At 39.3% G+C, this 27,309-nt stretch overlaps 1 protein-coding gene across 6 annotated transcripts; it reads right to left on the reverse strand.

Annotated features, from left to right (window-relative positions):
• Nucleotides 1-1,066: 1,066 nt before the first annotated feature.
• Nucleotides 1,067-27,007, reverse strand: LOC129774989 (E3 ubiquitin-protein ligase Mdm2-like). Of its 6 annotated transcripts, none has more exons than XM_055779146.1 (6): nucleotides 26,815-27,006; nucleotides 26,602-26,760; nucleotides 5,605-5,789; nucleotides 5,350-5,547; nucleotides 3,500-3,628; nucleotides 3,256-3,428 (listed from the first exon to the last, which is right to left on the reverse strand). In XM_055779146.1, exons 1-6 carry the CDS (start codon nucleotides 26,840-26,842, stop codon nucleotides 3,408-3,410), a joined length of 720 nt encoding a protein of 239 aa, XP_055635121.1. In that variant the 5' UTR covers nucleotides 26,843-27,006; the 3' UTR covers nucleotides 3,256-3,407. The 6 variants fall into 6 exon arrangements, 4 of the variants coding, with proteins under 4 accessions (XP_055635105.1, XP_055635111.1, XP_055635099.1 ...); XR_008742834.1 differs by lacking the exon at nucleotides 3,256-3,428 and adding an exon at nucleotides 3,818-4,459 and having other exon boundaries at nucleotides 3,489-3,628; nucleotides 26,815-27,005; XM_055779124.1 differs by having other exon boundaries at nucleotides 1,077-3,628; nucleotides 26,815-27,007.
• Nucleotides 27,008-27,309: the final 302 nt, after the last annotated feature.

A 27,309-nucleotide genomic window follows, 5' to 3' on the forward strand; every position in this document is an offset into this window, starting at 1 on the left:
GTTTCGAAAATAAAAAAAATCGATGTTTCACAAAGTTCGTCAAAAATAGTTTTACAACCTTGGACTCATTTTTTCTATTTTTTCTAAATTAAAAAATATATATTTTAGATATTGATAATAATGAGAGTTTTTCTTTGTAAATAAAAAAAAGAGTACTATTTTTTCTCAGTGTATAATTTTTTCACATTTTAACGTCAATCTCTATATACATAAAAATGTTGTGTTCGTTTGTGTACGCGTTAAAAACTCGAAAAATACGAAACCGATTGAGCTCAAAGTTGGACACAATATACAATTCACTCCGAGGAATGTTGTTACGGCGTAAAAAATTAAAAAAAAAATGGAGAAAAATGATCTTCTATATGGCCATAGCACGTTTCTGAAATTAAGCTTCTTATGAAAAACAACCATTCCGTATTAAATATTAATTCTATGTGATGGAAACGTCTTTTTCCAAGTGTTCGACAAAATCATGAACTGAAATTGTGTTTCGGAACGATTTAAAATTTATCGATTTCGCTCATTCATCTCTATCTCTATATATATAAAAATGTTGTGTTCGTTTGTGTACGCGTCAAAAACTCGAAAAATACGAAACCGATTGAGCTCAAAGTTGGACACAACATACATTTCACTCCGAGGAATGTTGTTACGGCATAAACAATTGAAAAATTGGAGAAAAATGATCTTTTATATGGCCATAGTACGTTTCTGAAATAAAGCTTATTATGAAAATCGACCATTTCGTATTAAATATGAATTTAATGTGATAAAAACATCTTTTTCCAAGTATTTGACAGAATCGTGAACTGAAATTGTGTTTCGGAATAATTTAAAATTTATCGACTTCCCTCATATATTTCTATATATACAAAAATGTTCTGTTCGTTTGTGTACGCGTCAAAAACTCGAAAAATAATACAAAAAATGAAAATTCAACTCAACCATGCAAGCACAATGTGCCACAGCAAAGCGTGGCAGGGTACAGCTAGTACTCTATAACTCCTTCTAAGACAGTATATCGATACAACTCATAGTTCTTGAGATATAAATTATCACAAATTTATCTTACTAAAATCCACACGCCCTCTTCAAAAGTTACACTTGAGTCAAAAAAATCCCAATTGCTCAACGGAATACAAACTTACATTCGAATCAAAAATACTCATGTTTTGTCATTTGTCGATATAATTTGGAATTGCTGTATAATGGTTATGATATAAAACTATGAGACATGGTGTAAAATATATCAAAAGCAAGATTTAGGAATGGCAATAATTTGAGCACTAATCAATGGAACCAGATTTCGGATTATACATCAAACTCATATTTTTTTTACTGAAAACTTTCACTTTTTATTCGGCAAACTTCGTTCGTAGCTCCATACTTTTGAAAACGTTATAAAAATTCAACGCATGCATATTGCACAAATGTAATTCTCATAATTATATATACACATATATATTATGTCTCTCATATATTTCCATAGGAATCGATAATTTTCAAATGCGTCTTGAAATGCACTTGCAAAGAAATAATGTCACGTTATTTTTGCATATGAAATTCTCAATGCAATTATTGGGCTTTGCTATAATTAATAATTTTCATTACTTTTGGTACCAACCGAAAATGACAAAATTCTTCAGCCTTTGAATGAAAAAATGAAAATGAAATGAACTCAACCATGCAAGCACAATGTGCCACAGCAAAGCGTGGCAGGGTACAGCTAGTACTCTATAACTCCTTCTAAGACAGTATATCGATACAACTCATAGTTCTTGAGATATAAATTATCACAAATTTATCTTACTAAAATCCACACGCCCTCTTCAAAAGTTACACTTGAGTCAAAAAAATCCCAATTGCTCAACGGAATACAAACTTACATTCGAATCAAAAATACTCATGTTTTGTCATTTGTCGATATAATTTGGAATTGCTGTATAATGGTTATGATATAAAACTATGAGACATGGTGTAAAATATATCAAAAGCAAGATTTAGGAATGGCAATAATTTGAGCACTAATCAATGGAACCAGATTTCGGATTATACATCAAACTCATATTTTTTTTACTGAAAACTTTCACTTTTTATTCGGCAAACTTCGTTCGTAGCTCCATACTTTTGAAAACGTTATAAAAATTCAACGCATGCATATTGCACAAATGTAATTCTCATAATTATATATACACATATATATTATGTCTCTCATATATTTCCATAGGAATCGATAATTTTCAAATGCGTCTTGAAATGCACTTGCAAAGAAATAATGCCACGTTATTTTTGCATATGAAATTCTCAATGCAATTATTGGGCTTTGCTATAATTAATAATTTTCATTACTTTTGGTACCAACGGAAAATGACAAAATTCTTCAGCCTTTTTTATTATATTTACTTTAACAGTTAACAACCATCTCTTGTGATGGTATAGGGGTTGGCACACAAGCATATTGCCAACCCGTCAGCGTTACTCGTTATATTCACACAAACCTCCAGTTGCTATTTTTTTTTGAGGCGGACCAAGTTAAATGATTCATACTGAAACAACTATACGAAATTCCCTCTAGTTTTTTTACTTATAACAATTTGAATAGTAAAGAAGGTGAAGATATAGAAATTATAGGAGAACTGAAAGCTTTAAAAGTTCAGTGAACAAATAATTTCATTACATTTTTGACCTTACAGTTACAAATGGGACAAGCTTTCCTTTGTTTCCATATTTTAACAGCACATTTGTAACAACAACACAAATGTACAAAATTACTGTGAACAAATACACTATTCTTAGGTTCGGATAAACAAAACATACAATCACCTAAACTGCCCCCTGAATTGGAGTCAACCAGGTTGAAGTTGGGCGATTGTGATTCACAAAAAACATCCGATTTATCTTCATTATTAGTGTCATCTTCTTTGTAGCTACTCGAAACCGAATTCGTGGAGACGCTGGATACTTGTGACAAAGTTGTATATGAAAGACTTTGCTTCAAAAGCGTATGATTCTGTCTAGAGGGCGTTTGTATGATTTTAGATATTCTACATACATCGTGGCTAGAATTTTCCTCGAAAAGAGTTTGTTTTTCCTCAAGGGGAACTATTTCTTGGCTTGATGATGAACTGAATCCCGAATCTTTGAAAACTGTCATTTGAACGGAGGTACAATTGGATGCATCATTCGCACCAACTTCATCACGTCTCTTTTTTCCGCAGAACGATTGCGTGTTATCTTGAAATTTTCTTTTATTATTTTTCAGAAAAACATTTTTCTTACATGACCTCGAGACTCCTCTCTCAAGTTTTGCACTGCACTTTGAGAATGTGTGTCGCTGAAATACTTGGTTTTTGGATTTTACGAATTGATTACGATCCCTACCCGTTTCATCAAACATAAAGTCTGATTCAGAGGCACTTCCAGATGTTCTACAACATTCATTAGGGATAGCACGACTTTCTAAATTTGGTTTTAGGTTTACCGGACTTATTCTACTTACTGTACTTTTTGTTATTATACTTGATGTTGATGACGAACTGCTATCTGATAAATCACCATCCTTTTTCGCCACATCAAATCGTAATTTTTTTTTCTGTTTTGGACGTGGAGGAAACAAACTTTTACGTACCTAAAATAAAAAAGTCTGTTAGGTTATATATATATTTTTTGGTAGTTATGATAGCTGAATTTGAAATTTTTTTTTTATTACAATATATTTATTTTTTACTTATATTACTTTGACTTTCAATAAACATTCGAATAGTAGTATTGATTCAACAAGTTTAAAATTCATGTGAAGTAAATCAACTGTTTATACCTTTGCAGTGTTGAAATTATCATCATATATTGTGATATTTGTAGATCTTCGTCATCGTGATTGATTAGGGTTGATTGGTCCATACACATGGCTTAAATCATTATCGTCCATATCTTTTTATCCATGAATTGAATGTTTATGTTGAATGATCCACTTATTATTCAGACAAATGTTAGCGAATTGTCAATGTACACAAGGAATTTTCCAAATGTCGGACTAATTATTGTTATCTTGTTCTGGTGTAAAAACTTTCGGATCAGATGATTTAGTTTTGCCACTTTTATCATCATTTCATGCTTTCATGCGACTTATACAGAACGAGCCTTTAGTGCTCGAACCCTACGCGTTCTTTTGGCGGATCAATAATCCTTGGTGAGTATGACAACCATGATGGATCTATTACCGTTCCCGATTGTTGTAGTTGAGATCCAAAGTGAGTATACTCCTACTGTGTGTTCTGTTTCACATTTTGTTCCTAATGGTTTCCAACCACATTTGCCATCATCTTTCGGGCACCTTTAACAATCACCTTTTCGATCACAGCACGTGTGAAGAAATCCAGGAGACGTGATGTAGGGGCTATATGTAGTATGCCATTTTGTCCAGTATCCAGTTTTTTCCATTGTCAATGAGAGTAGGCTCCTTAAACGTTGAATACGCTTAATTTTATTCTCCATCTCGACAACTAATCCGTGAATCGATTGTTCAGAACAAATCAGAAAAGGTTTTTTTTTTATTTTTGCCCTCCTTCTGAGTACTCATCTATCTTAAATTGTTTCCGAATATTGTGCAATTTGAATTAAATTGTGTTTGATTATTTTTTTTAATTGTTTTTAAAATTGTTTTTTGTCGAACCTTTTTTCTATCGAAGCTTGTGGTTTATTTTTTTTATCGAAACTTGTTTTTTTGATTTTTTGAAGCTTATTTTTGTTTCATGATCAATGATCTTCTTTTTTAAAAATATTTTTCGTATGAATTACTTACGGCTATATCGTTTACATTATAAAAAACACTGACATATATACTCTCTCAATGGTTTTTCTCTTTCTTCCTCGACGAAAGATAGAGATATTGCAAACATTCTATCACTATGTAATTGAGATATCTCAAAATTGCATACTATAAAATTATTAATTTACACATGTGTATTTCTTTTATTTCAAGTAGGTACTAAATTGGAAAGGTTAGTCAAAGTTAGAGCTACATTCAGTGATTACTTTTTAAAATTGCTGATTCTACTTCGAACCATAGAAGGCAGGAGTGGTTCAAATTTCATGGATAAGATAAGCAATAGGTACATCTTCCATACATCGGAATTAACAAATAAAAATACACTTTTAACTGATTGTAAAAGATTCCTCAATTTACGATTGGTGTGCGATCCTAGTACGAAACGCGTGTATATGTTTCCAACTATTATCGCTCAGTCAGCCTGCCTTCATTTAAATGGTTTTGTGCTAAACGTCTTATAAAAACTTAATATGATTTACAAATATTCAACAACATGACTCGACTTGACTTGTTCCACATACCTGATAACACCTCTCGCAGTAACGGTACATAGGATTGTTTTGTTTATTGTTACATTTCACACACTTCCAGTAATCTGCAGGAGTAAAATCGCTATCCCATGTTTGGTCGTCAGACTCTTCGGTATCAGCTAGAAGAGCAAATTCGCTAACAGACGAATTATCCGCAACCGCTTGCGCAAAGGCTGCCAGTACGTAATCCTAAAGATAGAATATTCATTGCGTGTTTTCTGCTGTGTTAATTCGATTTATCCTTACGTCAGTTCCACTAGATGTTTCCTCCGATAGACAACTTTCTGATTCCGTTACGCTTGCTACTTCAAATTCAACAACTTGCATCGTAGTAATAGTGTCACCTGGTTCATTTAATGAATGTTGTGACACACTCGAGTATTGAGACTCAGTATCCGTGTCCGAGATATCACTTGAATCATGACATACATCTGAGTGGATATACATTATTTATTTCTTCATTAGTAAATTATTAGTAATGGATACTGTTATGATATGGCGGTACTGCAAAATTTAGTTTTTTGAAAATGTATGAAATATTTAATAGAAGAATAATTTGCGAAACTGAAAATATATACGTTAGGGTGGCAATGGATGTATGGAAAAAATTTCATCATCGAATTTCAAAAACCGGCAATGTACAATGTGTTTATTGGCCAAAAAAATGACCTGTGCAGAGTTTCAGCTCAATCGGACATGATTTAGGGATGCAAAGCGCTCAAAATTTTGATTTTTTGATTCTCGATAATCTTCCAAGTAGGGAGGAGTAAAGGAGATTTGGAAAAACGATATTTTTATCGGTGCCAAATGACTTAAAAATGCAAAATGTCGAGACTCGAACTCGATGAATAACCAGCAACTGTGAGATAGGATCCAAGCTTGTTGGTTCGCCTTCTCGGTCACCACGTGCCTGATGCTGGTGGAATCCATGCCGTGCACGTGAAGTGATGCGTAACACAGGTTAAGCTTTTCACGGTATGAATTTTCTGGTTTTAATTTTTTTATCATGAATTCTAAAACAGGGCTTAATTTTTGTTGTTAAGTATTCCTTAAACGCATTTTTCAATGAATGAGTATTGTTTTAACTACAAATTCTATAAATTTCTTCAAACAATGCAAATACAGTAGAATCTCGATTATCCGCGAGCGGATGACACCCACCCATCACATAGCGCATCGCGAGGGCAAGACTGCATACGCTACTGTGCCGCGGCGATGCTGATGAGGAATTGTTATACATAAGGCGTACTGCGGGTTTTAGTTCGCGCAGACTGCTATGTGATTGCATACATGCAGGCGCAAAACGATTGAATGAAAAAGAGTAAAACCATCACGTGCGGCACTAAGCCGCCGTAGGATTTCTCTCTTACGACACACAATACACAACACACTCCGAAGCGCAGCATGTTCACCCAACGGGGGCATCGCCACCCATCGAACAAACACACACACCGCCGCCAGGACAACCTCTAAGCAAGGGTAGTCCGAGAGGATCGAAATGTACACCTCTCTACAACTCGTATCTCCCAGCCTGTAAACCTATCGTTTATAGGAGGTCTCAGGTATCGAAATCATATCTTGCTGCTTTGCAACCACACCAGCGTTCCACTATATCAGTATACTGGTTTAATGATGCCGCGCAAAGGTTTCGTGTGTGTAAGATAAGATGTCAACGTGGAATCACGTTATCAAGTCTTGCGGGTTTGCTACCATACGACCAACGACCACCTATGGGAGGACACTATGGTTCGTTCCTATGGTTCCTCCCGTACTGTACAGGAATTCCGTTAAGATAGAACGTTCGCACACTAGGAGGGTAAAATTAAGCTGTCTCACGACGGTCTGAACCCAGCTAACGTTCCCTATCACAATCCTACGCTTTGTGAGTTTTGCTTCACAATGATAGGAAGAGCCGGATCAAGAAGGATCAAGAAGCCACGTCGCTATGAACGCTATGAACGCTTTGAACGCTTGGTGGCCACAAGCCAGTTATCTCTGTGGTAACTTTTCTGACACCTCTTGCTAAAAACTCGTTATGGCCGAAAGAATCGTGAGGCCTAGCCTTCGCTGTCTCGACATGTACTGAACGTTGAGATCAAGCCAGCTTTTGTCCTTATACTCAGCGTGTGGTATCTGCCCACACTGAGCTGACCTTTGGACACCTCCGTTGTAACGTTTGGGCGTCGCTAAAATAAGGGTCTCTATGAGAAGGCCCAACTGACAGCACACGCAACGCGGCGCTTCACGTCCATCTCAACGGCGAAACTGCCAACCGCTCGGCGAGAAAGAGAAAAATCAACTGTCAAGCGCGGAAAAGAGTCATTGGAAGAGTAAATGTTGTGCCGGACAGACGGCCATTCGCGTGTGCAGTAAAACCGTTTACTTTTGCCTCGTAGCACGAGGCCGGCCAAGAAAAATGGCCATTTTGTGAGCCCGAGGGCATTTGTACGTGACCCGCAGGGCATTAGAACTGATTTGTGTGGCCCAAAGGGAAATTGGGGCACAATTTCCGCAATCAGTAGGTGTGATTTGTGTGGCAAGGTTGGCATTTTGCACTCCCGGCGTCGAGGCCACGAGCGTGGTGGCCGACATTTACTTGGTGGTCCCGAAAGGTCCGTGGACCGCTAGCAAACACTCCCAGGACACCGGGATTGAGCGACGAGCTCTCCCCCAGGGCAGTGGGATTGAGCGTCGAGCTCTCCCCAGCACGTCGGGATCGAGCGACGGGCTCTCCCAGGACAGCAAACGCGATTTGGTCGGCAGATGACGCAGGTGAGCGCTGGGTGAATGCGTGTGCGTGTGTGTGTGAGCATTGAGTCATAGAGGGGAAACCCTAAAACCTTTAACACCGTTATTGTTTTGGAGATGTACTGCCCCAGTCAAACTCCCCACCTGACACTGTCCATGACTTAGAGTGTTCACATGTCGGAGTGCCAACGTGGCGTACTGTATGAACGCTGAGCGGAACGGAGCTATATCCGGCCGAGTGGACTCCATTACAGTCTAACCCGTTTCCTGTATGTACTTGTCTCCATTAAACGGGTTAGTTGACATAACGTGGTAGAATTCGGTACCGCATTCTGTTCAAAAATGTACACAAAAATACCATTAAAGCCATTACTACCTTTTTCTTCTGTTTATTCAGTCATGCAGAAGAAGACAAATAATGATCATGTATCATTTTTAAACACAAGTCTAAATAGTTAAGACCTACAAAAATATATTATAGATAAAAATAGCATTATCTCATTCGGTACCATACGTTGTCCGGAACATTGTTTGTAATAACTTTATAGCCCTGTAAGATCGTGACTACTCAAGCTATCATAATCTGATTTACGTGGGTATATATATATATATATATATATATATATATATATATATATATATATATATATATATATATATCATTCTTCGCCGATTGCCCGAAGTAACCAGACGAAGGAAAGTCGCGTCCAAGTTCCGTTATCGGTTACCGCGTGATTGTTGTTTTTTTGCCGCTGAAGAGTTAATTTCACTATCTGGATAGTGAGTGAAGTGCCCTGCCTGCAAGTGGATAAAGGCTTTCATCCTCGGAAAGCCAAGCATTGGTTTTTGTTTTGTCGCTGCTTCGCCGACATTGGAGATTTCGCCGAGTCATCGTGCCAACAGTGACAGTGCGGGTAAGCTTTCACCGACGACTGTGTGTAGTGGTGTCGTAGGCACATTCCCACCACCAACGAGCTTTCAGCACGCTCCCGTTCATCTGCACTGGAGTGCGTTCATAGGTGAATAAGATTGAATATACTGAGAGAAAATATTTAATAATTATAAGTTTTTTTTTGTTTTTGTGAATTATTTTATTGTGAAATATTGTTTAAAAAAATACTTAGAATATAAGTGAAAATTTAAAATGGCAGAGAGTGGGGGACCTTCGGATATGGAGGTCTCTGACTCTAGTTCCCTCCTAACGGATAAAAAAAAGTCACTCAAACGTGTTCCAAATACGGAAGATACTTCTTCTGGGGATGAGTCAGCTAACCCTACCAAGCCTCCCTCCAAAAAACTAGCAAATCTCCCATCTGCCCTTAACGATCCCACTCTACCTTCAACCTCGTCTTCTCCCTCTGTTCTTCCCGCTCCTTCTCAACCTTCGCCTTCCCACTCTCAATCCCCGTCCTCGCCTTCCCCCCCTGTTATTCCCACTCCCCGTGTAAAGGTCTATCCAGAAGATGCGCCCGGAACTGGTCCCTGGGTTGTTTTCTTCAGGCCTAAGCCAAATGGAAAGGCGTTGAGAGTCATGCAGATCGCGAAAGATCTGGCAAGGTATACCTCCGTTTCGGAAATTTCGAAGGTTAGACCAAACAAATTGCGAGTTGTCGTGAATGATCGAAAAGACGCAAACAAGATTGTTGTCGATCAGCATTTTACAATTGAGTATCGGGTCTACATACCCTCTCACATAGTCGAAATTGAGGGTGTGATAACCGAAACGGGCTTGACGTGCGAATACATTACGAGTGAAGGTACCGGCCGTTTTAAAAAACTGCCCTCGACGACTGTTAAGATCTTGGGTTGCCGCCAGCTCGGAACAGTCTCCCATGAAGGAGAAGAAAAGAAATTTACGCCGTCCAACTCGTTTCGAGTCACCTTCGCTGGTTCAGCTCTCCCTGACTACGTGATGGTAGATAAATTGAGGTTAGCCGTGCGACTTTTTATTCCAAAGCCAATGACTTGTCTAAAGTGCAAGTCAGTTGGTCACACGGCTGCTTATTGTGCCAATAAAGAACGATGTGCCACTTGCGGAGAACAACATGAGGGGAAATCCTGCAGTGCGACTGAGCATAAGTGTCCATATTGCGGGGGATCCCCACACGTGCTCTCAGCTTGTGAAACATACAAGGCTCGCTGGGAGAAACAGAAGCGCTCTTTGAGGGAACGCTCTAAACGCACTTTCGCAGAAATTTTGAAGGGCGCTTCTCCACTGGCTCAAGAACAACAACCAATCAATACACACAATGTCTTCGCTACTTTGCCAGTTGACGAAATGGAAGCGGATACAGCTAACGGGGGCACGCCGTTTATTTCTCAAGGGAATCCCCGGCGCAAAAATGTGACCACTCCCAAAGTTCAAGGACAAGTCCCTCCGGTGATACCCCCTGTTAGCTTGCCCAAAAAATCGAGTGCAGCGGATAAGCAAAATCAGGTCCCTCCTGGCCTCCGTGGTAATAGTTCACCTTCGAACGACCCAGCACTCGAGGGGACATCAAAAACCCCAACTGTCCCTGTTTTTCCGTCAAGTTCAACTTCCCAATCGGGATTTATAAAGTTGTCTGACCTTGTGGATCAAATCTTCACGTGTTTTAATGTTTCCGACTCCATCAGAACCATTGTCACCGCAATGCTTCCAGTACTAAAGACAATTTTGCAGCAATTGATGCAAACATGGCCCCTCCTTGCAATGATTATCTCTCTTGATGTCTAATTTAAATAGAGAGGTCGGAGATATCACTGTTTTACAGTGGAATTGTCGTAGTCTTATCCCTAAATTGGATACATTCAAATTTCTAATTCATAAACTCAATTGTGATGTTTTTGCTCTATCCGAAACCTGGCTCTCTTCTCAAAATGATCTCTCTTTCCACGATTTTAATATAATACGCTCGGACCGTGATGACAGATACGGAGGGGTACTATTGGGGATCAATAAGTGTCACTCATTTTTTAGAATTGACCTTCCACCTACTGGAGGGATCGAAGCTGTTGCTTGTCATGCAAACATCAGAGGCAAAGACCTCTGTATAGTCAGCTTGTATTGGCCTCCGAGAGCTGCGGTTAGCCGCAAGCAACTTGTTGACATGTGCTCACTCCTTCCTGAGCCACGATTAATCTTGGGAGACTTCAACTCTCACGGAACTGCCTGGGGGGAACAGTACGACGACAATCGTTCATCGTTGATATATGACCTTTGTAACAGCTTCAATATGACCGTTTTGAACACTGGGGAAACAACACGTGTACCTAAACCTCCTGCTAAACCAAGTGCTCTTGACCTCTCGCTTTGCTCGAATTCACTATCGTTAGATTGCAAGTGGAATGTAATCCAGGATCCCAACGGTAGTGACCACTTGCCAATCAAAATTTCTATCACCAATGGGTTGAATTCTTCTGAATCAATAAACATGGCATACGACCTCACAAGACACATTGACTGGAAAAAATATGCGGACGCGATTGCTCTAGCCATCAATTCCAGAGATGGTTTGCCTCCATTGGAGGAGTATAACTTCATTTCTCGTTTGATCTATGACAGCGCGGTTCGCGCTCAAACGAAACCCATCCCAGGTTCCACTATTCGTCGAAGGCCTCCCAATCCATGGTGGGATGGCCAGTGTTCCAAGCTTTATGGAGATAAATCGAATGCATTTAAAGCTTTTCGGAAACGTGGAACCCCTGAAAATTTTCAGAAGTATTTGGACCTTGAAAATCAATTTAAAAACTTGATCAAAGGGAAAAAACGTGCTTATTGGCGAAATTTCGTGGGAGGTTTGTCACGAGAAACGTCAATGAAAAAATTATGGAATGTGTCTCGAAACATGAGAAATCGCTCTTCATCCAATGCAAGCGAGGAATATTCACATCGATGGATTTTTAATTTTGCACGAAAGGTTTGTCCCGATTCCGCTCCAGTGCAAAGAATTATTCGAGATATACCACAAGATAGGTGCGATCTTGATTCCGAGTTTTCGATGGTAGAATTCTCTCTTGCTCTCCTTTCATGTAACAATTCTGCTCCGGGATCGGATAGAATTAAGTTCAACTTGCTGAAAAATCTCCCTGATGTGGCGAAACATCGCTTGTTGAATTTATTCAATCGGTTTCTGGAGCATAATATTGTTCCAGATGATTGGAGACAAGTACGAGTTATAGCTATTCAAAAACCCGGAAAACCCGCGTCCGACTTCAATTCGTACCGCCCAATAGCAATGCTGTCTTGTATACGGAAATTGTTGGAGAAAATTATCTTGTTTCGCCTTGATCGATGGGTTGAAACGAATGGCCTACTCTCAGATACACAATACGGGTTCCGCAGGGGCAAGGGGACGAATGATTGTCTTGCGTTGCTTTCTTCAGAAATTCAACTGGCTTACGCCGAAAAAAAACAAATGGCTTCAGTATTCTTGGACATAAAGGGGGCCTTTGATTCTGTTTCAATAGAGGTTTTGTCAGACAAATTACAATCTCGGGGTCTGCCGCCTCTATTGAATAATATGTTATATAACTTGCTTTGTGAGAAACATTTGAACTTTTCTCACGGAGATTCGGCAGTAAGTCGGGTCTCTTACATGGGACTCCCCCAGGGCTCATGTTTAAGCCCCCTTTTGTACAACTTCTACGTAAGCGACATTGACAATTGCCTTACACAAAATTGCAGCCTAAGACAACTTGCAGATGATGGAGTGGTGTCTGTCGTAGGATCAAACGAATCCGACCTGCAAGAATCCTTACAAGATACTTTGAACAATTTTTCAACCTGGGCCATTGGGCTAGGGATCGAATTCTCCACGGAGAAAACAGAGATGGTGGTTTTTTCTAGGAAGCATAAACCAGCAAAACCAAAGCTTCAACTTTTGGGTAAACCGATCACTCATGCTATGTCATTCAAGTATCTTGGGGTCTGGTTCGACTCTAAATGTACTTGGGGGGCCCATATTAGGTATCTGAGTAAAAAATGTCAACAAAGAATAAACTTTCTCCGTACAATTACCGGCACCTGGTGGGGAGCCCATCCCGAAGATCTTATAATGTTGTATCGAACAACTATTCTCTCAGTGATGGAGTATGGCAGTTTCTGTTTTCAATCAGCTGCCAAAACACACCTCATTAAACTCGAGCGAATTCAGTATCTTTGTCTCCGTATCGCGTTGGGATGTATGCCCTCAACGCATACCATGAGTCTCGAGGTTTTGGCAGGCCTACTCCCACTAAAAGATCGCTTCAATTTATTATCTCTTCGGTTCCTCATCCGGTGTAAGGTTATGAACCCATTGGTGATCGGAAATTTTGAGCAGCTGATCGAGCTAAATTTTCATTCTGGATTCATGAGCTCATATCATGAATTCGTCTCCATGCAGGTTGATCCTTCTTCGTATATTCCCAACCGTGTTTGTTTTCCTGACTACATCAATTCCTCTGTGCATTTTGATCTGTCCATGAAGCAGGATATCCATGGAACATCAGATTATCTTCGATCGAGGATCGTTCCAACGATCTTCGATGCAAAGTATGGGGATATCAATTGTGATAATATGTACTTTACTGATGGGTCCTCTATGAATGAGTCCACAGGATTTGGAGTGTTCAACGAATTTTTTAGCACCTCACACAGTCTTCAGAATCCTTGCTCAGTGTATATTGCTGAATTGGCAGCGATACACTGGGCGCTGGACAGCGTCGCCTCACGACCTGTTGAACACTATTACATTGTAACGGATAGTCTTAGCTCTGTCGAAGCTATCCGTTCAGTGAGGCCGGAAAAGCACTCGCCGTACTTCCTTGAGAGAATACGAGAAATTTTGAGTGCTTTATCCAGACGCTGTTATGTCATTACCTTTGTCTGGGTCCCTTCACATTGCTCAATTCTGGGTAATGAGAGGGCTGACTCATTAGCAAAGGTAGGTGCAATTGAAGGCGATATTTATCAGCGTCAAATCGCCTTCAATGAATTTTATTCTTTAGTCCGCAAAAATACCATAGTTAACTGGCAACGCAAATGGAACGAAGATGAATTGGGCCGGTGGCTCCACTCGATTATCCCTAAGGTTAGCCTCAAACCATGGTTCAAAAGTCTGGACTTGAGCCGGGACTTTATTCGCACCTTCTCCCGACTCATGTCCAATCACTGTTCGTTAGATGCGCTACTCTTTCGTATTAATCTTGCCGACAACAATCTTTGTGTTTGTGGCCAAGGTTACCACGACATCGAGCACGTTGTTTGGTCGTGCGAGCTGTATCTTGTCGCCAGATCGAATTTAGTAGTCACCCTTCGGGCCCGAGGAAGGCAGCCCAATGTGCCGGTGAGAGACGTGTTGGCTCGGTTAGACCTTGATTACATGTCCCAAATATATGTATTCCTTAAAGCTATCGATCTTCGTGTGTGATTGTCCTTATACCCTTAGTTTTTCCTTTTCCTTTTCCTTTGTGAGAGATCGGATCCCTTCTTAAGAATAAGATGAAATGTAAATACATATTAGATATAAGATAGGTTTAAGAATTGAGTGTGATGAGTGTGATTGAGAGTGTGATTGAGAGTGTGAGTGTGATCAATGTCAACATATCCTCATATCCCCTCCTTTTCCTGAAGAAAATATGTCAACCTTCTAAACTCGAGTTGACCGCGAGTAATCGGTTTCCTATATTATTAACATTAGAATTAAGGAAAAATGTATATATACTAGTAACAATACAGTAAGGAGTTCGGCTCCTTTAAACCTATGTAACTGAGCCTGTAAAAATAAACGATTTAAATAAAAAAAAAAAATATATATATATATATATATATATATATATATATATATGCATTTTTTGTTTATTGGCTTAACAAAATTATCTGTGCAATGTGCATGACTTTCAGCTCAATCGGACATGATTTAGGGGTGCCTGAAAGCTCTTGTTTTTTTTATTTTTGACGTAGGACTACGTCTTTCATTTCTATACCGGGGTGTAAAATATAAGTTTCGAAAACGAAAGCGTTACGCCGGAGACCAAGATTTTGAGCGTTAATAGCTCCTAAACAACTGAACGAAACGGTAACACTATGGTAAACACTTCATTCGAAAGATAAAATGTCTACGCGTTATATACTTGTTACTTTTTGATCCAAAAACTTGTTTCAATAGTCTTAAAATTGCTTTCAAAACAGGCTATTGAAATCACCAATCGGTATATAAGCGAGCGGCGCTCGGAAATCCACTCAGTTCTAATTGAACAGCGATTGGAGCATGTTGTCGCTGTTGCGGTGAAGCTCTTTATTTATCATGAAAGCGCGGATGAACGGTGTCACCAAGAGCCTGTTTGTGCACCCTAGGCCAGAAGGGAATCTATCAGGAGGAGAGTGATGCCACAAACGGTTCCCTGGGAAGACATCGCTACACACACATACACGCGCGGCTATTAACAGGTGGTTATCGAGTTGGCATTAACCACTGGTGGGCTTCCAGTATCGAGGAAAATGTGGAAATATCTAATCGTTACTGAAAATAATCTGCCAGTTCCTCTGGGAATTTTCAAAATATATTCATGTGAAAGAGTTTAATTTAATGTTTTCTATCCATGTAACACTGTGACCAAATACATTTGGTTTTGTGGTTTTTCAATCAATCGCAATTAACAGGATAGCTTCAGAAGATTATTCTTCCCCATCAGTAGGATATTTCCGTATCCAATATTGTATGCGCCCGCAATCGATTATTGCTCAGTCGCCGAAAGTTCCGAGCTCAGAGAGTTCATTCCCCTCTAGTTTGCCTTCCAAATTGCCATTGTAAACCACACCTTCTCTCGATTCAATCACACACAAAAAGCATACTTAAGCGATATTCTGGTGGTGAGACACATTCATTTTTCGTGAGGACATCGACAAGACAACATCGTTGCCTAACGTGCAGGAGGAGGTGGACGGCGAAGGATCGACACATACACGCGCAGAACTCTTTCCGTTAGGATGCCATTCAGCATCGAGAAAGTTCCGGAAAGATCTAATCATTGCTGGAAAATAATCTGCCAGTTCCTTTGGGAATTTTCAAAATATATTCATGTGAAAGAGTTTAATTGAATGTTTTCTATCCATGTAACACTGTGACCAAATATGTTTTAATCAAGTGCTATTAACAGGTGGTTATCGAGTTGGTATTAACCACTGGTGGGCTTCCAGTATCGAGGAAAATGTGGAAATAACTAATCGTTACTGAAAATAATCTGCCAGTTCCTCTGGGAATTTTCAAAATATATTCATGTGAAAGAGTTTAATTGAATGTTTTCTATCCATGTAACACTGTGACCAAATATGTTTCAATCAAGTGCTATTAACAGGTGGTTATCGAGTTGGCATTAACCACTGGTGGGCTTCCAGTATCGAGGAAAATGTGGAAATATCTAATCGTTACTGAAAATAATCTGCCAGTTCCTTTGGGAATTTTCAAAATATATTCATGTGAATGAATTTAATTGAATGTTTTCTATCCATGTAACACTGTGACCAAATATGTTTTAATCAAGTGCTATTAACAGGTGGTTATCGAGTTGGCATTAACCACTGGTGGGCTTCCAGTATCGAGGAAAATGTGGAAATAACTAATCGTTACTGAAAATAATCTGCCAGTTCCTCTGGGAATTTTCAAAATTTATTCATGTGAAAGAGTTTCATTGAATGTTTTCTATCCATGTAACACTGTGACCAAATATGTTTCAATCAAGTGCTATTAACAGGTGGTTATCGAGTTGGCATTAACCACTGGTGGGCTTCCAGTATCGAGGAAAATGTGGAAATATCTAATCGTTACTGAAAATAATCTGCCAGTTCCTTTGGGAATTTTCAAAATATATTCATGTGAAAGAGTTTAATTGAATGTTTTCTATCCATGTAACACTGTGACCAAATACATTTGGTTTTGTGGTTTTTCAATCAATCGCAATCAACAGGATAGCTTCTGAAGATTATTCTTCCCCATCAGTAGGATATTTCCGTATCCAATATTGGATGCATAAAACCTTGTGCCTCCAACGTAACGCTCTCGTTTTCGAAGTTCTCCAAATATTCATTCATTCAGAATGAATTCAGATTCAACTTCATACAAATGATCTCTAAATCAACGATAGTCCTACGTCACCCATGCGGTTATACCATAGATATAACCCACTTCCTGTTTTTGATCCTCGAAAATCTTCTAAGGAGGGATTAAAGGAAATTTAGAGAATCGAATTTTTTGACGTAGAACTACATCTTTCATTAAGGGTGCCGAATCAGAAAACAGGTCACGTTTTTATGAAATAAAGTTTACGTTAATAACTATTTTTGCCGCGAACGGATTTTGGCGATTCGCATACTAAACGAATCGACGACCAACGGAGGGGAAATCGTAGGATTCAAAGTCCTCATGAACAAAGGAAAAGTAGAAGAATGAAGGGGAATACTTGCCTAGAGTATAAACAGTGGATCTCGCTGAGGCAAACTTTCATTCGGCATCGGACTGTTGAGCAATCCAATTCACTTTGCTTTCGCTGCGCTTCGATCAAAGATTGGACCTCACCAGTGGTAATCCAACTTGGGTATCGTCGTTTGGTTTTTCTGTTATCCGTATCGTGTGTTTTTCTTTCCGCGTCATAAATTGGACGCTCCGCGTAGTGTATGATAAGCAAGAAGAAGAGGAAGGCAGGCTCGAGCCCTGCAAAAAACGAACACATTGCCAGGGGCAATAATATTTCGAGGCAAGCGTCATCCAATGATGCACGCGATGTTGGTGCAGTGAAAAGCGCTCGCACTGAACCGAGCCTTCGCGAGTGTGACACCGCATCGCACAACAGCGAAGTAGGCGATTTCGGCGCGTCGGTCGAAAATGTAAACGCCGTTACCCAGGCAGCAAACAAAATCAAACTCCCCCCGCTGGTGGTGAAGGCGGTCGCTCTTGACAAGCTCATCAGCGAATTCGCATGGATGGGTGTTACAGCAGAGTACAAGCTGCGTGGCATAATTCAGTCTTTTTCCAAGCAGATAACATTGTTTGTTTTCCGTCATCATAAGGGCTTCGTTGGTGCCTTTGGAATGCATCAATGCATTAAACTGACGTTATGGCGAAGCAGGCGTTAAGGTTGTGCGTCAAAAAATATTTGGGGAATACCAAGCATCTTGAATGTCTTACTGGAATGTTATAAGTTATTTGGGTTCGCGTGCCAGTTGCAAAACTGCCTTCAGCTAGGATTGCATTAGCGCTATGAAGCATTGCTACTGTTTTCGAGGTTGTTATTAACAAAAAGAGTTTATTTCGCTTGTTTAGTCACCGAGAAAGTAAATGTCGTTCTGGAATTTTGTATGTGGTTTCGCTTGCCAGTAGCAAAACTTCCTCCACTAAGGGTGATAGCTGCGCTTCTCTCGAGCATGAGAAAGAAATACAACTTTTTTCGAGGCCAGTAATATTAACAGAAGCGTTTCTTTTGAGAATAGCGCAAAATGATGAGAAGTGTTTTATATTCCTAGTAGTTTCAAGCCACCAATGTATGGCTCTGTATGCATGCTATGGCGAACGTTTGTTTGGCGCTTGGTTTACGTGGTACGAACGATGCCTAGAGGTGCGATTCCTTTAAGGAAATACTAAACAACATGTAGCATGATATTTGATACTTGCAAGTGTTGTCATTGTTGTTGTTTCCATGCGGTGCCAAAGATATATTGATGTAGTTATGAGATGTGGAATAATGGTGCTGGTGCAACATGTATATAATCGACTCTAGCCGAGTCTATGTCAATGCGAAAAAAGGCAAAAAAAAAAATGAAAAGCGTTCGAGGTAAATTTTCATTGCATTGACATGAAATAAATTGCGACTTACGATCAGCTAGTATATTGTTTTGCGAGGGCAAGAATGAATCATCAATCAATTATCGTCAACAAATTCTACAATGAAAAAACCATTTCAGAGATTATTCTACTAAGCAGTTGTTTATAAAAATTCACAGCATTATAGAATAATATCCGAAGGTATAAATAAGCGACTTATATAGAATAACAGCGTAGTTCTACGTCAACAATGCGGTCGTATCTTAGACACAACCTCCTATAATTTTTTTCCTCTTAAACATGCATAAAACGTGGAGATCTAGGTTATCACAAAAAATTTTTTTTGCCGAAAATCGACTTTTTGGGACTTGTCCTAAGTCGCCAAAAAATCGAAACTGCTTTGTGCTTTGAGGCAGCCCTAAATCATGTCCGATTGAACTGAAATTTCGCACCATGTCGGTTTACGCTAGGCACTTCAACGCACACCACCGGACCCTCCTACTCACTGGTGTCTCAAAGTACAGAGCAACAAGTGCAGTGTACCACTTGTACGCCAGCGGTAATGTATAGGCAAACGACTTAAGCGCCATCCATTATAAGGGTTAACCGCTTGTTACACACTCTTTAGCGGATGACAACTTCCACGTCCACCGTCCTGCATAACAATCAACGCATCATGGTATCTATGATGCGTCGTTTATTTAGGCGCTGTAACATCACGTTTAGTTCATCCCACAGCACCAGTTCTGCTTACCAAAACTTGGCCCACTAGGCACACAGATATCTTTCACGCCGATCGATACCGAACTGGCGATAACATAGCAATAACATCGTGTAAGAATGCTATTGTACGTACCCATTTATAGTTTGAGAATAGGTTAAGATCATTTCGATTTACCGGATAAGAATATGTTATGTGCTCCAGCTATCCTGAGAGAAACTTCGGAGGGAACCAGATATTAGATGGTTCGATTGGTCTCTCGCCCCTATGCCCATCTCTGACAATCGATTTGCACGTCAGAACTGCTTCGGTCATCCATCAGGGTTTCCCCTGACTTCAACCTGGTCAGGCATAGTTCACCATCTTTCGGGTCACATCCTACAGTACACGGAACCAGGTGGACACGCAAACGCGCATCACCTCTACGTGCTGAACTCATCCCTTTTCGCTCACAGCTACTCAAGGAATCCTTGTTAGTTTCTTTTCCTCCCCTTATTAATAAGCTTAAATTGAAGGGCTAGTCACACATTATTTGAGGCCTACAAGAACTATCTCTAGGCCCCGGCGCACGGCTTGATGAACACACGTCACACAAAAGACAATGCATCTTCAATGTTTTTCCACCACGGTGCGGATTATCCGCGAAAGCGAGCTCTCTAGTCTTTATATATAAAAATGGATTTCTGTTTGTCTGTCTGTCTGTCTGTCTGATTCTTATGGACTCGGAAACTACTGAACCGATAAACATGAAAACGTAGGGGAAACTGCCATACAAATGAAACACAAATTTCTACATTACTCGAGAATTAATCAAGCAAACGAAACCAAATTTGGCATGTGGAGGTTTTAGGAGGAGGTTTAATGTTTCTATGGTGATTAGACACACATCTCGTTCTCTAAGAGGGGCTGCCATACAAACGGAACACAAACTTCTGCATAACTCGAGAACTTATCAAGCACAATTTGGGATGTAAGGGCTTTAGGGTATGAGAAATGATTCTATGATGGTATGACACCTCTCCCTCCTCTGGAATGGGAGAGGGTCCCATAAAAATATTACACATATTTAAACCAAAACCAAACATGACAAACATGACACAGCGATACAGAAATAAAAGACGTAATCCTAAGTCTAAATCCATGCGAAAACAAGCCTTATAATCTACAGTTTTCTTTGCGAATATTGTTAGAACGCGGTAAGCTTCACATCAGAGCTTACCTACCTACGTAGCATAACCATATTTTTCTGCTGTTTATGAAAAAGTAACAGTGTAGATACCAAAATATGTTTTAATATTTTTTAAATAACTTGTTACCGAAAAGTTATAAATGTTCGATTTTTTTGTTTTTTTCGCGACGTATTACACAAGGATTTTACTAGGAGGATTGAGGATATTCTAAATTAACAATGAATAATAAATCCCTACAATATCACAACCATGGAAAAAGCCATAGGGACGATGCAAGAAGAGTTCATTACCTTCTGCACAGATGAAGAGCTTAAGCAGAAGCCCAACCCATGCTATCAGAAGTTTTGGTTGCAACGCAACATTGCTGTACAGTATTGTGGAACATTGTTGAAAAATATATTATCGATTTTCCATCTTCATACCGTTTTGTCTCCAATTCCGAACACTTCATTTTTGAATGAAAATTACTGAACTTTCACGTTACAAGTAATTGAATAATGAAAACCCTGCCACTCTTTGTGGTATAGGCTTCATTTTAACATCGTTTACAGGTTTAACATACTATTTACAACTATTATAAGTTGTAAAGTTGTAAGCATTTGTAAAAAAGTGACTGTCAATTCCAGCGATAAAATGTTTGCGTTAGCAGTTTCGGAATTCGAATCAAGTTTCGAAGCACAAAGCCCAAAAACATGGGAAGTATAGTATTTTTACAAAAAAGAAAGAAAGAATATCGATCATCTGAATCGGTCTAGCTCAAAAGTTATGATTTTTTAAATTGCTTTTTTGCTATTCGGAATTTGAAAAAAAATCAAATCAAATGAAATAAAAGATTCTATTGTATTCAAAAACCACATCTTGTTCTTCTTCTTGAATGGCGTTAACGTTCCCTGAGGAACTTTGGCCGTCTCAACGTATGCATTATGCGGGCGCTACACGATTCGTCCAACGTTCCAGTCGAATGTTGGACTCAAACATTTGACTCGATGAATCGACAACAACACGAATGTGCTGCTACACGGTGAAGTGAATGTTCGATTCAATGCAATCGGTCCAAACAATCGGCGAGTATTTGGATCGAATGTTTATTGTTTTTATTTACCAACTGGATGACGATGCGAGCGTTGAAATTGCTACCGTAGCAATTGTACTGATATCGGGCTGTAAATTAAAAATGATTGCAATCAACATTATTAAACTGCAATATTTTGCCGAATATTTTGATTTTTATGGATCAATTTCATAGTTCCTTCATCTACAACTTGTAAACAAAACAATCTGTCAAAGATATATTCGGACGAATTGTGTAGCGGTGTATCGAATATCATCGAGTGTCGAATCAACGAATGACAAAAATCTTTTGACTCGTGCCACTCGCGTTGGAAGGTAATCCACAACGAACGGATTACCTTCCAACACGAATATTCGACGCTCGACATTGGAAGCTCGTAGCTCGTCCATCGACTACACGATGCGTCGAACCATCGAGCGTCCAATATTCGGGGGTGTTCGTAGCATCGTGTGATGCCGGCTTTAACCAGAGATCGAAATGCTCGCCGATTTGAGACGAGAAACATCCGTTTTCACCCACATGGAAAAAATAGCTGAGAATATAGGAGGCGAACTTCTATGTAAGCGACATCGACAATTGCCTTACACAAAATTGCAGCCTAAGACAACTTGCAGATGATGGAGTGGTGTCTGTCGTAGGATCAAACGAATCCGACCTGCAAGAACCCTTACAAGATACCTTGAACAATTTTTCAACCTGGGCCATTGGGCTAGGGATCGAATTCTCCACGGAGAAAACAGAGATGGTGGTTTTTTCTAGGAAGCATAGACCAGCAAAACCAAAGCTTCAACTTTTGGGTAAACCGATCACTCATGCTATGTCATTCAAGTATCTTGGGGTATGGTTCGACTCCAAATGTACTTGGGGGGCCCATATTAGGTATCTGAGTAAAAAATGTCAACAAAGAATAAACTTTCTCAGTACAATTACCGGCACCTGGTGGGGAGCCCATCCCGAAGATCTTATAATGTTGTATCGAACAACTATTCTCTCAGTGATAGAGTATGGCAGTTTCTGTTTTCAATCAGCTGCCAAAACACACCTCATTAAACTCGAGCGAATTCAGTATCTTTGTCTCCGTATTGCGTTGGGATGTATGCCCTCAACGCATACCATGAGTCTCGAGGTTTTGGCAGGCCTACTCCCACTAAAAGATCGCTTCAATTTATTATCTCTTCGGTTCCTCATCCGGTGTAAGGTCATGAACCCATTGGTGATCGGAAATTTTGAGCAGCTGATCGAGCTAAATTTTCATTCTGGATTCATGAGCTCATATCATGAATTCGTCTCCATGCAGGTTGATCCTTCTTCGTATATTCCCAACCGTGTTTGTTTTCCTCACTACATCAATTCCTCTGTACATTTTGATCTGTCCATGAAGCAGGATATCCATGGAATTCCAGATTATCATCGATCGGGGATCGTTCCTACGATTTTCGAAGCAAAGTATGGGCGTGTCAATTGTGATAATATGTACTTTACTGATGGGTCCTCTATGAATGAGTCCACAGGATTCGGAGTGTTCAACAATTTTTTTAGCACCTCACACAGTCTTCAGTATCCTTGCTCAGTGTATATTGCTGAATTGGCAGCAATACACTGGGCGCTGGACAGCGTCGCCTCACGACCTGTTGAACACTATTACATTGTAACGGATAGTCTGAGCTCTGTCGAAGCTATCCGTTCAGTGAGGCCGGAAAAGCACTCGCCGTACTTCCTTGAGAGAATACGAGAAATTTTGAGTGCTTTAACCAGACGCTGTTATGTCATTACCTTTGTCTGGGTCCCTTCGCATTGCTCAATTCCGGGTAATGAGAGGGCTGACTCATTAGCAAAGGTAGGTGCAATTGAAGGCGAAATTTATCAGCGTCAAATCGCCTTCAATGAATTTTATTCTTTAGTTCGTAAAAATACCATCGTTAACTGGCAACGCAAATGGAACGAAGATGAATTGGGCCGGTGGCTCCACTCAATTATCCCTAAGGTTAGCCTCAAACCATGGTTCAAAAGTCTGGACTTGAGTCGGGACTTTATTCGCACCTTCTCCCGACTCATGTCCAATCACTGTTCGTTAAACGCGCTACTCTTTCGTTTTGATCTTGCCGACAGCAATATCTGTGCCTGCGGCCAAGGTTACCACGACGTCGAACACGTTGTTTGGTCGTGCGAGGAGTATCTTGTTGCCAGATCGAATTTAGAAAACTCTCTTCGGGCTAGAGGAAGGCAGCCCAATGTGCCGGTGAGAGATGTGTTGGCTGGTTTAGACCTTGATTACATGTCCCAAATATATGTCTTCCTAAAAGTTATCGATCTTCGTGTCTGATTATCCTTATATCCTTATATTCTCCTTTTCCTTTTTCTTCGCGAGAAATCAAATCCCTTCTTATTAACAATAGAATAAGGTGAACTGTAAAAACATTTTAGATATAAGATAGGCTTAAGAATTGAGTGTAATGAATGTGAGTGTGAATGTGAGAGTGAACATTGTCAACATATCCTTTTATCCCTTCCTTTTCCTGAAGAAAATATGTCACCCTTCTAAACTCGAGTAGACCGCGAGTAATCGGTTTTCTACACCATTAACATTAGAATTAAGGAAAAATGTTTATATATACTTGTAACAATACAGTCAGGAGTTTGGCTCCTTTAAACTTATGTAACTGAGCCTGTAAAAATAAACGATTTATTAAAAAAAAAAAAATAGGAGGCGAGAGAATGTTATACGCTCACTTCGATTCTCGCGAGAAATTCAATGCCGATTTTTATTTTTCATCGAGTTATGATTGCCGAAAAATGGTTTCGTTTTCAGTGACTCCTTGATGCCGATAATGGTTTTTCTCTTCTTCAGTACAGCTGAAAACGTTGCATGAAAATATGCGGCAATATTTGGTTTCATCGTGAAGTGAACATGAGATGGATTAATATTTGTACAATTCAGACGCTGTCCAAATGCAGATCATTTGGACGCTGTCCTAACAGACTAACGTTGATGAAGTTAGCTATGATTTTTCGCTCCATATTTTCAGTACCAAATGAGAGACGAAAAAGCATTCTCGTTTAACTTCCAAGATAGAGATTTTCCACATCTCTTTATCTCTGATAAAGAATTTTCGGTGAAAAGGAAGAGACGAAAATATCAACAATACACGGTTCATCGAAAACTAGATTGATTGACTGAATATTTATCGTGCATCCGAGCGAGGATTTCGAGCTATGGCATTAGCTAGCGTCATTTATTAATACTTAGTTGAATTTTTTTAAGCCAAATAACACGCCTTGGATGTATTCCGAAGGACGCGTGACCACAGTGCAAGTCGAAGGAAATTTCTCTGACGAAAAATCCCCCGGCCAGAACGGGAGTCGAACACCTGGCATGATACTGTCGCTAACCACTCGAAACCGCGAAAAAGTACCATTTTGAGTAATGGGACTCTGTTTAACGGTCAACAAGTGTTGAATCTGAGAAAAAAAGTACCATGTCGAAAAAGGCTTCAGTGTGCATATAACCATTTTGACACAACAAAAAAAACCCGATTGAAAATCAGCTATCGTGGAGATTTAGGGGTTCATCTCACCATTATTGAACCGGATTTAGATAGATTAGTAGAAAATCTAAAATTTCATCCATCACACTGAATTTTTATGTTTCTTATCTTTACTTTGCGATGTGTTAAAAATTAATAACCTACTTAAATATTTGCAAGCAATTTGTATTTGTGAGTAACTTGTATAATAACCGTTAAATACAATTCACCAAATTTTACGTCTATTTTGTTGAATTTCGTTGAGAAAATTATGTCACTTAACCCTTTATAAGGCCGTGGCCACCCACAAAGTTATTATTTCAATATTTTGCTTAACCAAAGACTTCAAAGGTCTGGCAATACTTAAATTTTTTTAGGGCTGCTAAAATTTAAGATGTAAATTTTCAAGTCATGTAGAGACTTGAAAATGTTAGAGCACCGACAGCAAATTCTGTTAAGTTTGTTGAAAATGCAACAAGTTGATAAGTTTTTCACTATGATCGTTTTATTTAGTATCTACTGTGTAAGCTCATGCAGTTTTTTAAATAAAATAAATGGTGTATTTCATGAAAAATTAAAATTAGAAAAATTATAAAAAAGCACAGTTTCCACGGCTAAAGGGTTTATCAACATCAAAGTTTTTTAATTGTTACGTATTTCGTTTGATTAAAGAAGTTTTGCTATAGGGGTCTGAGGTATCACTTCATTCTGGAAAAGCGGTATTTTGCCCAAAATAGTTTGAGAATCCCTGCTGTAGAAGATTCCAGTCAACACAGTCGGTGATTTTTGGTGAGGATAACGACTAATAATCGGCACTGATTGGTTTTGATGAGTTCATCAGATAAACAGAAGAGTGAACAATATTGTGGAAAATGCCCTCGAATTGCTATCACATATTCTTATACCGCGGGAATGCACAGATGGTAAAGTAGCCTCAGTCCAACTCTACTTTAAGTACAAATTTGACCTTGAGATTTTTTTTTAAACGAAAGCTAGTCGAATTGAGTCACTCTAGTGTCAGCACAGCTTTTTTTGGGATAAAAACATTTAAATAATTACTCGCATTACAAAACAAATTTCTATTCGACAGTTTACCAACACGTCGCGTCTTGTTTGCCAGCCTGTCATTCTGGTTAGTCATTTCAAAAATTGTATGTAATGAGGGCAAATCGAAACGTAGAGATAATAATCATTAGAATGCGTTGAATACCTGTTTCTTGTTCATTGAAACTATTATAATAATCCTCATCAGAATCTAGCATGCGAATTGGGCTTTCTTTTGCCAGTGTTATGTAAATAAAATTCTCCACATTCGGCCGTGCTGTGTGTTCTGCTACTTCACGGCCGTGACGTTTCCTTGTATTCCAGGCTGAAAAAAAAGTTGCATGAGTGTTCATTTTTAATGATTTTTTTTCCTACTCACCATTAGTTTGCACTTCACAAGTATTCATATTTCAGAATGTATTGAATTCGAGTGTTTTGCCGTGAATAATACCAAACGATAAAAAATAAATATACAATTCCTGCGGGCTTTGGTAACTCTGCGTGTCAAACACGAGCTATCAAGTTTGTGGATGGAAATTTTTCATTTCTCTAATAGCCCAATTCTACACTAGTTTTGACGCATAAAAATATTTTTTCTATAACGCACGACATCTGTTGATAAAACATGAGCACCGTCAATTGCTATAATTCGATGGGTAGCTATCAACTGTGGTACAACCAAGGCACTTGTATAAATGTATAACAGGTGAAGCAGCATCATCACTTCAAAAAGAAGGGGATAACGGTTTGTGGAGCGTGGGTTGCTTGTTTTGTTATTGCTAGGATACGTAATTTTTGCATTTTCACATGCGAGAGTAGTGGATGAACTGGATGAGAATGAAACTCTACAAAATCATCCCACCTTTTCACATAA

Source organism: Toxorhynchites rutilus, chromosome 1 (genome assembly GCF_029784135.1).
Source record: "Toxorhynchites rutilus septentrionalis strain SRP chromosome 1, ASM2978413v1, whole genome shotgun sequence".
Classification (NCBI taxonomy): domain Eukaryota; kingdom Metazoa; phylum Arthropoda; class Insecta; order Diptera; family Culicidae; genus Toxorhynchites; species Toxorhynchites rutilus.

Coding starts and splice junctions, on each gene's coding strand:
- LOC129774989 (XM_055779124.1), bottom strand. CDS start 26,842: ATGAATACTTGTGAAGTGCAAACTAATG. Junction 5,548..5,604: donor AAACATCTAGTGGAACTGAC/GTAAGGATAAAT, acceptor TTCTATCTTTAG/GATTACGTACTGGCAGCCTT. Junction 3,629..5,349: donor ACTGCGAGAGGTGTTATCAG/GTATGTGGAACA, acceptor TTTTTATTTTAG/GTACGTAAAAGTTTGTTTCC.